The 13,883-nt window shown below is 42.7% G+C and overlaps 1 protein-coding gene across 1 annotated transcript in view; it reads right to left on the bottom strand.

Moving 5' to 3' along the window:
• PDE1C (phosphodiesterase 1C) overlaps positions 1–13,883 on the bottom strand; it is a gene marked incomplete at both ends in the record, with an annotated part of 281,929 nt that overhangs the window by 225,317 nt on the left and 42,729 nt on the right. The window contains one exon of the mRNA XM_080611752.1: positions 2,513–2,563. Coding sequence (XP_080467878.1) covers positions 2,513–2,563 — 51 coding nt within the window. The remainder of the gene's footprint in view (positions 1–2,512; positions 2,564–13,883) is intronic.

Genomic DNA, 13,883 nt, shown 5'->3' on the forward strand with positions numbered 1-13,883 from the left:
ATTCTGCTTACAGACTCTGTGAGTAGGTGTTAAATACCTTCATCATACAGCCTGAACATATTCTTTAGCTGCAAGCCACCAGTATTCTCAGCACACATTTGGACATCACGTTAGCACAGCACATGCCTCAGACTTTTTTCTCCTTTCCATACAGCTACCATTCCCATTGCCTTACTTAACAACACCAGCAGCCTTTCCCTCCTTGTGCATGAGCTAAAGGGGAAACAAGAACATGCTCCAGAAGGCTGCAGGCAACAGTCAGGCTGGACAAGGCTCATGTGGGTTTCAGTAGGTGATGTCTGGTTGCATGCACAGGTAAATAAGGTCAGTCAAAATGGGTATGGTTTGTTAAGTGCTCAATGACACCCTAACCAGGATCCCACTGAAATCTCTGAAGGTTTTACTACTGAGTTTAATAGTAAAGTGCAGCCATTACAGAGCAATGGAAATCCTGCTCTCTGTTGCGAAGATGAAGTTAACAATTGCCTCTGAATTAATCATTCAAGTGAATGCAAAAGGCACAATCCAGGAAGATACCTAGTCTCTGGTTTGTGACTCAGACACAAGGATAACAACAATAATACTCTATGACTTCAGTTACTGCTTGCATCCTTGTCCTCAAATGCTGCAGCTTTTCCTGACATTCAGTCAGGATGTTTCTGAATGCTCGATCTGCACTCTACTGTTTGATCAATGAAACATGGTGTGGTAGAGTAGGTTATAGTACTCTCAGCACACATTTGGGCATCACGTTAGCACAGCACATGCCTCAGACTTTTTTCTCCTTTCCATAACACAGTTCCCATTCTAATTTTCCTTCCTATTGCCACAGAGTTGTCACCTTATACGGCTCATGACTGCACAGTCATCATTAATGATACTCTATGAGAAACTAGCTGGATCATTAAATCCTTAACCTGACTCCTAGATCACTAAATTTAACTCCTAACAGTGAAGGTGTGGTTTACACTTTGAATTATCTCCCTTCATCCCTATGTTATGCCTCTGTGACTATTTCCCAACCAGGCTTATCTAAGTGTTCCTCTGCATTGCATTTCTGTTACTCTCAAATAGCCTTGATCTCACCTCTACACTTAATCCCATGCAGCACTGGGTCATAGGATAAGGCCTTACAAGGGGTTTTCCTGTGCTTTCATGCAGCTGATAGCCATGCGCTGGTCTGTTCTCTTCCATGTAATGCCAGGCACCCCTAAATCTGCAAATAAGGCTTGGCTGCCTGTTTGAGAGTCAAGATTATCAAGCAGGAACAGACCCTGGTTGTCCCTATGTCTCAGAGCACCCTATATACATTCACCAAAAAATCAAGTTCTTATGGATGTCAGAGGCAGAACTGGAAAGCCAGCTCAGTTTCAAATGTCATGACAATATGCTTGACTTACTTGTCAGGCAGTATTGCAGCATGAAGGCCTTGTAACCCAAATGTCCAGGAATAAACAGTACTTGGGCTGAATCTTCTAACTGTGTACCTAGTATTCAGGAGCCATAATGGACAAAAAGCTGGTGATAACAAACTTGAAAGTGTTTGCAGTTACAATCACATTTTTATTCTCTGTGATTTCCTTTGCCATATGAATGTTGAGGGTTGAACCAGGCAGGACCAGCCCCTTTTTAAGCTTTACTGCCTACAACATGAAGGAAAATAAACCCTAAATAAGGAATGACAGTACAATTTTCTCTCAGTCGTCTCCACTCTGCTCCATCACATTGTAATTCACTACATGCAACACATTTCACAGCTGCAGAAGTTCCTTCTACATCACCCACCTTAGATACCTCTGTGAGGTATGGCATGCTCAGAGTGCCATCCTGTGACTGTGTGAAATACTGCACCATAGATGGAAACTGATGTTTTGATCTGCACCACCCATGATGATGGCAAATGCCATCATGGAGAATGGAATTTTCCCTGCTAAGTGGTCACAAATCACCACGAAACTGTGCATGCATTAAGAACAGGATTTCCTATCTTTGCCCTCAGTCCTACATACTTAGTTACATGCATCTTTAATAATTCATATAGTCAAAGTCATGGCCAGTTGGTGCTACATTATCAGCTGAATCCCTTTGTTTTCTTCAAACCTGGCTCACTTATTTCAAATCCTAAGCCATAACTTTAGTTCCTAACCTTGCTGTGTGAAGCTAAAAGTGATGAAGGAGCTATCAATAAGGTTTCACTCAATTTTTCATATGCTACTTCGAAGGCTTGACCCAAACCTCTTTATAGCCACTACAGTCAAGTTCAGTTGACTTCGTGACACTTACATTGTTATAACTTCTTATTCTTGAAACAACAGTAAGGCCACAAAGCCTTCCATTCTTCACATTGGCATCACCTCTGTTCAACAAGACAACTTCTGTAACTGACTTTTCCAACTAAGTACAAGGAACTGCAATAACAGGGCAGCCAGAATATGAGATTAGAAGACATATTAAATGTGTTTTCTACAGTAGCTATAGAAATCAACCAGTTTAAATAAGAAAAGCTACTTACGGGCAAATCGGGAGAGTGGTCGTGCACTTTTGTCACCCGTCTCATTCGCAACTGAAAGGAGAAAATACAGAGAAATAAAAAGCATTACATTTAAATGTTACATTAAGATTAATGATAATACCAATTCTCATGCATATAAAGAGCAACAGCAGTTGGATATATACGCACATAGATAATACTTTGTTTAATGCCACCAAATATATTACTTTGCATGTTTGTCTGTCTGTTGGTTCAGTTTGGCTTTCAGAGTCAGCAGGGCACCTGCAAACCTTGCCGTGCCCCACATAAAAACTGAATCATGTAATTGCCCAACATTCAAGCACTAGCCTTTAATGGTACATAGCAATACATGATTGCAGTCATATCCTAACGAATCCTATTTTATGTTGGACTTTTTCTCAACTGCTAAATAAAATGCAATTCTTGCCATTTGCATTAGGGAGTACAGCAAGAAAAAAGTAAGATTATTCCACCAAAATAAAGAAATGCACTAGCAATTTTGGAAGCCCAGAGAATCATTTAATAGCAAATTAAGTGAAATTCAAGGATCTGTGCAAAGGAATCTTCTGACATTTGGAACTGTATACAGGTATCACCAAGGATAAAACCAACCCCATACAAAACCTGGTTTTTTCTGCCTCAGATACTGGCACAGCTCAACAATTCTGTGACCCAGCAGCATGCAGTCAATCAAGAGCATAAACAACTCTCTGGGGTTCTCACAATATTAAACTACAGCTGAAAAAAAGAGTGATATCACAAAAAGGAATTACCATCCATGGCTTTCTTTTTTGTAGCTAGAATAATGATGAGGAACAGCATTGATGGGCACATACGGAGGAGGCCAGGTTGCACAAGGCGTGGGTCTAGTGGAAGGTGTCCCTGCCAGTGGCTGGGGGTTGGAACTGGATAAGCTTTAAGGACCCTTCCAACCCAAACCATTGTATGATTCTAAGTGCACACAGAAACCTTACCAATTCTTTGCTTTCTTTAAAAATGTTGTTTTCTAGAGACAAGACCAACCAAGATAAGAAATTCCAAAGGATGCAAACTATGACCAGAACCAAGACTCACAGATTCCTATCAAAATAATTTAACTAAACAAACTGACTTTTGAAGCTGGAAAAGACTTTTGATGAAATTCAATTCTTCTGACAAGTCTTAAGGTTGTAGGTTTAAGTCTGACTTTATGTAAGACCCATATCCAGTGTCACCCCAGCTTTCCCCCCTTGCTCTCCAACCTTTACCTGGTGATTAAGGTGGCTCTAGCACTCGCTTTAGCGAACAGAGAGGCATATCTAACAAATCACTGCCTCATTTTGCTCCCATTAGCCAGCAGATGGTGCCCTTAAAACACTGGTGCGCCTCTATCAGTCTGAGGAACTAGCCGGAGCGGGCGCCTTGAGGTTCCCCCGTCCTGCAGGACGCCCTTCCTTGACTTGAGTCCATCCCAGGTACCCGCAGCACAAACCCCAGCCAAATAAGCTCTCTCGGGATACCGTGTGCAGAGACAGAGGGACTGCACAGTTACGCAGGTCCTGAGCAGTGTATAGTTTGAGAGTCAAATCTGGCGCTGCATGAGGTGATGGCATGGTGGAGAGGCAGCGGCATTCTTCATGGGGCAGGGATCTAAACAGTTGGACTCAGTGAAATCAGGAACCATGTCAGAAAACACTACTACAGCCAATATGCAAAGGTCAAGCAGCCAGGCTTTGTCTTTAACTCAGTGATGACGGCTTGAAAGGGATAAGCAGAGAGATCACCTACAGTGCTGGTCCTTTTTGTGATCTTATGTACTTCTCCGTATCGCAGCAGAGCCTGGGCAAATTCATAGTGTGTACTGATGTTCAAATTGGGGTAACAAGTGAACTATTAGATCAAAGAGGAAAGAACCTGCTAAGGGCCTTTCAACCGTACTATTAAGTATATCCTCCACTCTGGTGGCAGACGGCACTCCCCGGGCACCAGGGGCTTCAGGTACACACAAGGTTTCCCCTTTGTGCCACCCTCCAGCTGGATGCTGCAACAAGAGCACTGCACCCAGCATCTGTGTTTGGGCAGCTCAGCTCCCAGACTGGCAGCATCCAACAAAACAGGTGTCTTTAACCCCCTCAGAAATAAGCCTTTTCCAACTCCAGGCTTTGCACAGGTTTGTTGTCAGCACTTTCCAAACATCAGATGGTGTCACATACAGAGTAACACCCATCCATCTGCTACACAGCCATATAAAGCAAAGGTGCAGGCAGAACAACGAGCAATGAGCAGGACAGAGAGCACTGGCAATGCTGAACCTGCCTGCCTAGCAATATTCCTGGTACCAGCGAGCCAGCTGCTGTCTGGGTATTGCCTGGGACCAAAGAGGTGAGATCTCAGGTTTGTTTGGCCCTGCAATCAAAAGAAGAAGGATTCAGAGGCAAAGAGCATGTATGCGTTTTGTCTGTATGAAAATCTTGGCAGGTTTTACTTGATGCAGTTTTCACTGTGGAAAATCTGCACATATATATATAATATATATATAGAGAGAGAGAGAGAGAGACACAGCCGTCTTAACAGAGTGTTTGGAGAGACAAAGAACTAACAGACCTATGCACATGATACATGTAAATGAGAAGACTTTTTCCCCAAATGGCCCAAAACCTTCTCAGCCGTGTGTTTACTCAAGTTTACTCAAAAAGTAATAAACTTTCGGCAGAAAGCAGGTATGGCAGGGGGCTGGAACTGGATGATCTTAGGGTCCTTTCCAACACTAACTATTCTATGATTCTATGAACTAATGAAGCTGGAAAAAGAAGCTCGATCTCTGAGGGAGCAAGTCACAAGCCTCACCAAAGATGAGTTCTGGTACTTTCAAAGATTTCCTGTACCACTGTGTCTTCATTATGCTTATTCTCCAGCTAAACTCTACCCTTGTAGGCTGAAGTCTCAGCTGTTTTCCATCTCTGATTAGATGAGACTGTCAGCATGCAAACTGCAGGTATTTACTTCCTTCTCTTCAGTGGGTGGGACCTTCTTCAGTTTCCATCCAGCATTTTCTAATTATCTTTTTTTTAATACTAAACCACACACACATGAAGTTACTTTCTATTCTAACCTGGTGAAGGGTATAGCAAAACACAGGTAGCTTGTAACTCCTGTTCCTTCAGAAAGACAGTCACAACAAGCAGGAGACTCCGTCCTGTAATCATCATGTTAGACCAAAACACTCACGCACTGACCACATAGACAACAATTTCTTCATTTCAGTAGTATTATGTTGTATCGTAACTTTGGAACTATGTATCATAACCTGGAACCCTCAAAAGCCTCTTACTGCAATTGTATCTTCAAAGGCATGATGAGTACTTTGAGTAACATGGATCACTCACACACAGGTTCACTGCTTCATATTTTAGTGTCTGCCCTGTTCAACCATTTCCTCCAGCTTGCCACTTCTTCCTAACAGAAGGTATTGATTTCACCAGTCACCCCCTCAGCCAATTTAGCTTTCAAAGATCCTTTGTCAAACTTCTAGTACAACGCAAAGAAAAACATAGCACTTCATAGTATTGACTCATCAACACTGACAGACATTAGCACATCATCTATATTTTGCCATGAGAGTGAAAAAAGAAAGCCAGGTATTTTTTTACCCACCATTAAATACATTATTTCATGAAGACTTTTTTTGCCTTTCTTTAAAAAAAAAAAAAAAATCAGACAAAGTGCAGATGAGCTTAACTATGTAGTTACATTTTGTCAACATTCAGAAAAGGACATTAGATAAGGTGAACACAGATACATAGATAAATTTACACTGAATCATAAAATCATAGATCATAGAAAAGGTTGGAAAAGGCCTTTAAGATCATCAAGTCCAACCGTTGCCCAGCACTGCCAAGGCCACCACTTAACCCATGTCACTGAGGGCCTCGTCTACACAGCGTGTCCACCACTGCCCTGTGCAGCCTGTTCCAATGCCTGAGCACCCTCTGGGGAAGGAATTGTTCCTCATCTGCATCTAAACCTCCCCTGGTGCAGCTTGAGGCCGTTTCCTCTTGTCCCATCCCTTGTTCCCTGAGAGCAGAGAGCAGCGAGCAGCCCCCTCCTCCTAGCTCCATCCTCCTGTCAGGCAGTTGTAATAAGAGAGTGATACGGTCCCCCAGAGCCTTATCTTCTCCAGACTAAACTCCCCAGGTCCCTCAGCCACTCCTTCTCAGACTTGTATTCTGAATAAACTCTTCTTTTTCTTTTCTTTCTTTTTCTTTCCAATGCCACATATTTTGAACAGTATTCCTGCTTGCCCTAACATACAATCTTCTGATAATCATTTCCTTTAAAACTCGGGAGAATAAGAGACAGTACTGAGCCAACTGTGTCTGTCTAGCTTATATAGGCAAATCAAAGTGAGAGCCTTTCTGCAAAGTCTAAAGTTTTGCTCTCAAAGACTCTAAAGCCATTATAAACTTTATAAACTTATCAAGCTCCATCTTCAAAGTAGCTTGGTTTTACGCTTACCTAGCTTTGGAGACTTTGCCAGAACCTGACTGCAGGATCAGTCATGACCTAACATTTAATTTGTGTCAGTTTATATCAACTTGTTCTTGTGCCAGCAATCCCTTTAAGATGAAGTATTTATTTTTTCCTGGTGTTTAATCCTCCTGTGACTTGGGCACAGGAGGACTGAATTTCCCCCTTCCACCATCATTCTGTGGGCTAAACACATCATGATTATCCGGTTTAGCCTTAGAAAACAGGTTTGTTCATACCCCTCTCCATCTTTATCGAGCCTCTTCAGTGTTGATTCATTTTCCCACAGGTACCACATGCGAACGTTAAGATGCTTTATTCTTGCCTGGTCTCACATCAGTTGTGTGCTTTGACACCCCTTCATACAACTAACAAGCTCTTAGATTGTAGTAGAAGTTTTTAAGTCCTCATCTGTATGATCTTTCACTCCACACTCCCTAATTTCAGCCTCTGTTGTTAACCTAACCCTCTAGGTCACATTGATCTCATTGTGAGATATTCAGATCCTCCCCTGTACTGTGTTGTCTCAGCAGCAATTACCAGAGCTTCCCTTTTTCCTGTGTTGCAGTCATTAACAAAATTCCTATACAAGATCAATCCCCCACAAGGATCTGAAGCACAACAGTACTGAAGGCAGGCTTTCCCGGTGGCTTCCTGACCCACAGAGAAGCTAAAGTTGCTCCTAAGAACACCTGTTCTTGGGGGATTATGAGTCCAATAAAGAGATCAGAAAACTCTCAGACCAAACAAATAATGCCTCATAATGAGGAAAATTCTACTTGTAAGAGTTTTTATCCAGCACTACATAAATTGCAAACCAGTGTGTACATTACTGACGTGCACTTAAGTACATTAATGGTTTAATGAGCACTTAGAGCTCATCCAGTTTCAACCCCCTGCCACAGGCAGAGACACCTTCCATTAGAGCAGGCTGCTCCAAGCCCCATCCAGCCTGGCCTTGAACACTGCCAGGGATGGGGCAGCCACAGCTTCTCTGGGCACCCTGTGCCAGCACCTCAGCACCCTCACAGGGAAGAACTTCTGCCTAAGAGCTCATCTCAATCTCCCCTCTGTCAGGTTAAAGCCATTCCCCCTTGTCCTGTTCCTGCAGGCCCTTGTCCAAAGCCCCTTTGCAGGTTTCTTGTAGCCCCTTTATGTATTGGAAGACTATTATAAGGTCTCTCTGAGCCTTCTCTTCTCCAGGCTGAACCAGCCCAGCTCTCTCAGCCTCAGTTTTCATAGGAGAGAGGTTATTCAAGCCCTTCCAGAGTCAGTCATACAGAGTTTTCTAGTGGTGAATCCCAGTACCATGCAGGAAACGCCAGAACTTCATATGATTCGAAATGCTCATGCTGTAAACATCAACAGCACAGGCAGGATAAACATACCCTATAAAACAAAACAGTAGGGTCACAAAGTTACAAGAATACATAGCAGCCTTTTCTGATAAAAAATATTGGATGACTTGACTGTCTCTCTCAAGATTCTAATTACTACAATTAAGCAATAAATCAATAACACAGACGGAAAAAGCACAATATGTGTGTCTTGGATATACTTTGAAGATCACAAAACACATTTGAAACAAGAGCTATGTTTCAAAATACTTCTGGAAGGCAGGAAACTGCAATCTTCACTTCCAAGTAACAACCAAGAAGCATACGCCACCCAGCATTTCCTGAAATAACTCCTAATGGATTTTTGTTGCTGCTGTTTGCCTGGCAACAGCACTGCACACCAAACATTGTCCTTCTTCATTAACTGCAGAGGAACACTGCACACAACACGACTCATTTTCCTTATAAAAGGATCCTTACACTGTAGGCTGTTTACATCTGTGATGGCAAAGTTGCTTCAGGCTGAGGGCTTGATCTTTGAGCCTTGCATAGGATTTTGCCACAGGAAACCTAGCAAAACCGGATGAACCCGAAGGAATTCCAAAATCCATACTTCTCAATTGCTTTTTGCAAACTTGTGCAGATGGTCAAAGAAACCAGTAATGAAGGCAACTGGCAGAAACAACCACCCTTGCGATTTCTTCTCACTTTGCTTACAAAATAATAATGTGTGACTGTGACAAACACTTCTGAGTGCAATAGGAACAATCTGGCTGTATTATGAAAGGTTTAAATACTTGTCGCTTAAATCCCCTTTTCCACATGGGTCAAGATCTTAACATCAAAATGAAATATAATGTAAACAAGGAACATTCCAACATTTTCTTCTGTGCTCCGGAGCCATGAGAGTACTCATGTGACTAGGGGATTCTAAATTATAAAACAAACCTTCTAGCAAGGATGTTGCTCTAAGCTTCTTCTACCTGCTGGTACTGTAGCAAACTGACCATCTGCACCGTCCCATTTAGACTTGCACATTGCCCTAGTGACTGCCACAGCTGTTCTTACAGCATGATGCAAGATGCCCTCAACTTTGGTGGATGCAACTGAGGGAAGCAGCATCAGAAGAACAGCTCTGCAGTGGTCCCTACGTACCACTGCCCTCCATGTGGGGCTACGTGGGCTCACTCATGAGCGCCCACACTCCAGGCACCTTATCTATGGATGTGGATATCCATCATTTACAGATTTCTTTGGAAGTCAGTGAAAAATATCTGTTGCATTGCAGATTTAAACAATGCTACAAATAGCATCAATCAAACACAAGAAGGTGGTAAACGGACAACTTGCAGCCTTCCCCACTCATAAGAAGCATGGGGAGAAGAATAACTCTGCACTACCTTGAATCCCAGATCCTCCTCCAGGGCTTCAACAGAAAGAGAATACATAGCAGCTCTCACAGCTTCTGTGGATGATACTCCTCTCAACCTTCCTCCAACCTCTTTTTAATCCATGCTCACAGTACAAGCACAGGAGGCAGCATCAGTGCCTCACAGGCTGTAATCATTTATTGCCCACACCTTTGCAAGGAGGAATGAGAGTGAGCTCTGTAAAGAGAAAGGCAGAGGAGTGGAGAAAACGTAGGTTCAATGCTACTGCAGGTGGTCTCTCAACTGTTACTCATACTATAAGGAAGTACCTGAAAATCAGTACTGATGTTCCTAGGAAGGGGAAACAAAGAGAGGGAATGTATCTGGTTTGCAGTTTGGCACTGCCAGCTTCGAGGGCCTCACTGGCCGCTTGTTCCACCTTGCTTTTGGCAGCAGGAGCATGCCAGTGCTTTGTTCCTATCCCTGGTGCATGCAGTTTTGTTTCCTGCTTCTTGTTTCAGCTCCCAGAGCATTGCAGATCCCCAGAGCTTTCCCCTAGGTTTTGGCCACTTCCTGGTTTCTCCCTTTGCCCACCACATCCTACCCATGGATGATGGCTGCTTTCCATTAGGTAGTGCAGTCTCCCTCCTCAGATTGCTCTCCTGCCATAAATACAGTCACATCCAAACAGAAATGGACAAGGAGAAAATGTGTGATCGCTACCCCAAGCTCAATAAGAGATACATATTTTCCCCTCTCCTCACCATTTCCAGCATAAGTGGTTCCTAAGGAATCTGTAATTAACCTCCAAAAGCTTTTTGAAGTCACATATCCAAATGCTGTTTGAAATCATGGACCGACAGCCATCCAGGCCATGCTATCCATGATCACCTCAGCAGGTGGATGTAGTTCTGCCTACCCTGATGCAGCTGCAGCCACCTTCCTAACAGACCTGATGTGGCAAATGCAGCCTCACCACCTCGCTTTATTAGCCAATGACAGGGGTTGTTCCCAGCTCTGGCAAGGCCCTTGTTGTTCCCCTACCTCCATCTCTAAATGCTGAGATGAGTGGCTTCCCTCTGAATGTGTTTTGAAATGAGTGCTATCTTGTCAGGTTTTCACAAGAAATGACCAAACTTCTTTTAAAATGTCAGGTATTAAGAAAAATAAGCCTGCAATTAAAGCCAAAGCACTTAGGACCTGCGATTTCTGAAACCATGATTTCCGTGAGGAGGCATACAAAAATGCCTGAAACTATAATCCTAACAGATTACCTGCTACAGGCTTGCATTTTACCAGTGAAGTTTCTAAAGTGGTTCTCATAGAAAGAACTTTATGGGAATGTTATTAAACATGGATCATCCTCCTCGCCTCTGTTTAGCTAAGAGCAAAGGAAACAATGGCATGATGATATGTTTCCCACTGTTTTGACACTTAGGAGTGTTCTGGAGGCTGCTTACATTTAGCACACAGTTTTAGGTTGGAAACTGTAATTCCCCCATTCCTGCAGAACTACAGTTCACCATTACAGGCCTGAGATGCCACCAACACCACTTCTGCTTCTTCTCTTCTCAGGTTTGTGTTACATTATTCACCTCCCAGGGGCTTTCACAATCCCTCCCAGGTGTAAATTGTTCCAGAAACGATCTTTGGTTTACATGCAGGATCATGGCCTCAGATCCAGTGTAACACAGCCACCCACTTGCAAGTGTAAATATTACCAAGTACGATATTAATCAAGAGGATGGTGGAGGCAAACTGATTTTCCCAACAACTTAAACTTGGGTATTTTTCCATTCTGCACAGAAGAGAAAGAGATGGAGAAAAAACAAAACCAACCAGACCTCAGCACACAGAAACCAAATTGCACTTCTGAATATTCTCCCAAAATGGACTGTACCAGTGAGATGGCTCGTTAGATCCAGCCAGGATCTCTTTGAACATGAGCAGAGCCTTGGCATGTCTCTGCTCCTGGGCAGATCTCAAAGGCAGGGGTGTTTCAGCATCTCTTTGACAACGAAATTTCAACCAAAACTATCCCAGTCTGACCAATGTATTTAGGTCAAAGATTAGCTTACACGCCAGCAACAGCAACACTAGAGCCTCCCCTACCATTCAGGTTTAGTAACAAGCTGAATGTCCCACCAAAACATGCAAGGAGAGATTTGTTTCACGAGTCATGTCTTAAAAACATACCCAGTCATTTATTTAAGTTGAAATCACAGCCAAGATTTGGCAAAAGCAGGTCTGGAAAGAAACAGTTTACACACATGACTATACATCCACGTGGCTGGAGGAGCCGACCTGTCTCACAGTAACGGGATAAAGTTTAGACATTAAGGTGCACCATTAGCTTTTCCCCTGTTCAATTCTCAGTTGCTGTAGGCTCAGTCTTACTTTCTGATCCAGGTCTGGTACAGCTAAATGCACAGTATGCACTCCTCTCGCACCAGCCACCGTGCTGCTGCTCTGCATTTTGCATTGGACTGTCATCCTGTATAGAACATCTACCCACCAGACTCTGGAACCAGAGAAGCATTACAAAGGTTGGTCTTCCAGAAGGGAAGCCAAAATTTTTCAGTAAGCCCTTTTTACATACGAATATAAACATTTGGCTCCTGTGGATGAATACAGCAAGCACAAGGCTGAGTTATGGGGTGTGTTTTATTGTATCACGATTGCCAGAGGGGTCATTCTCTGACGTTAACAGGGTCCCTATGAATGGGAAAGCACTTCCTGCACACCGTGATGCTGTTGCAGAACATCCAAAGAAAGCTGCTGGACACTGCTGTTGTTCAGCTAGTACATGCTCATCAGGAGGCCACAGAAACTATGAAAGAGACCCACAGGCTTCTTAGCCAGCATTTTCAAAAGTCAACTGAGGTTTTAAAGCTATAAAAAGCTACAGGAAAAGAATGGAGTTATCATAAGAATTTCATATTAGTTCCGTAAATAATGGAAGACTAAACTTTATGGCTTATTATACATTAAAGCATCTCTCTCTGTCTGCAATTTATAGGGCAATGTATTTCACAGAAGGCAGCAACACTCCTGCCAGCGTTAGGCCAAGTTGGAGGGAACCACCATGGAAGGATTTGATCCTGCCAACATAAGAATGTATCTTCAGCTTCTTGCAGGAGAATTGGGAAGAAAAGTGCTCTCAGGCACACGATGCACGCTGAGCAGATAGACGTAGGAGTTCCAAACACAGAAGGAAGCTAAACCAAACACTCCTCGGTGATGCACATGGGTCACTCAGTTTGGCTGACTTAAGATGTACTCAAATCATAGCTACACAGTTCAAAGCCTGCAGGCTGGGGAAGCCCACAGGTTCTCCCCGAGTGTGCTAAAAGAAAATAACTTAAAATGCGGGGTTTTTTTAATTATTAAAAATTAAGTATGTTGATTTTTGTTAGCTTTTGATTTGGTTTTAAATCACACTTTCCATTGTTATGGAAAAATACTTCTGGAACAAGCTTACCTCAGTTTGCCAGTTTTCTGATATTTGTTACAGCAAGTAGGGATAAATGAGCTTTGGCTAAAAGGTAGCACATACACAAAGTGTCTTTCTATGAAACTAATTTGCTATGATCTACAATTTCGCTCACACACATGAAAAAGGCTTCTGGAGTACTTTGGTTTAACTGCTTGCGAAGTGGCATCAGCTATAGCAAAATTTATCAGGAACACAACTGCTCACACTGCATAAGTATTTAAAAGAATGGAAATTTGTTTGTCTTCCATGGCTCAAATAGAGAATAAAATAAGTACTTGGTATTTCCTAGTGCCTACAAAGTCTCGTTATCGCTTCTCAGACTGTAACTGTGCATGATACATGCCAATCGGGGTTCATAATGCCACCAGCTCCAAAAAGAAACCTGGAGCTCTGCAAGAGCTAATGATTACAGAGCTATTAAAAACATATATACGCACACAAGTCTTTTATCCCAGGAGCTAAGTGATAGCCAAGTGGATTTCAAAGAATAGGGAATTTCTACATGTCTGCAATAGCTGGATGTGAACTGCAATAATGCCCCAAAACTGAAACATGCAGGAGTTCTCATAATAAAAAAACAAACCAACAAACAAACAACGATGAGACTTGATTTCTAATGCATTTAATTGACTGAATGTTCTCTATAGAGCAACATGAAAACC

The sequence above is a fragment of the Psittacula echo genome, assembly GCF_963264785.1.
Source record: "Psittacula echo genome assembly, chromosome: 2".
Lineage (NCBI taxonomy): Eukaryota > Metazoa > Chordata > Aves > Psittaciformes > Psittacidae > Psittacula > Psittacula echo.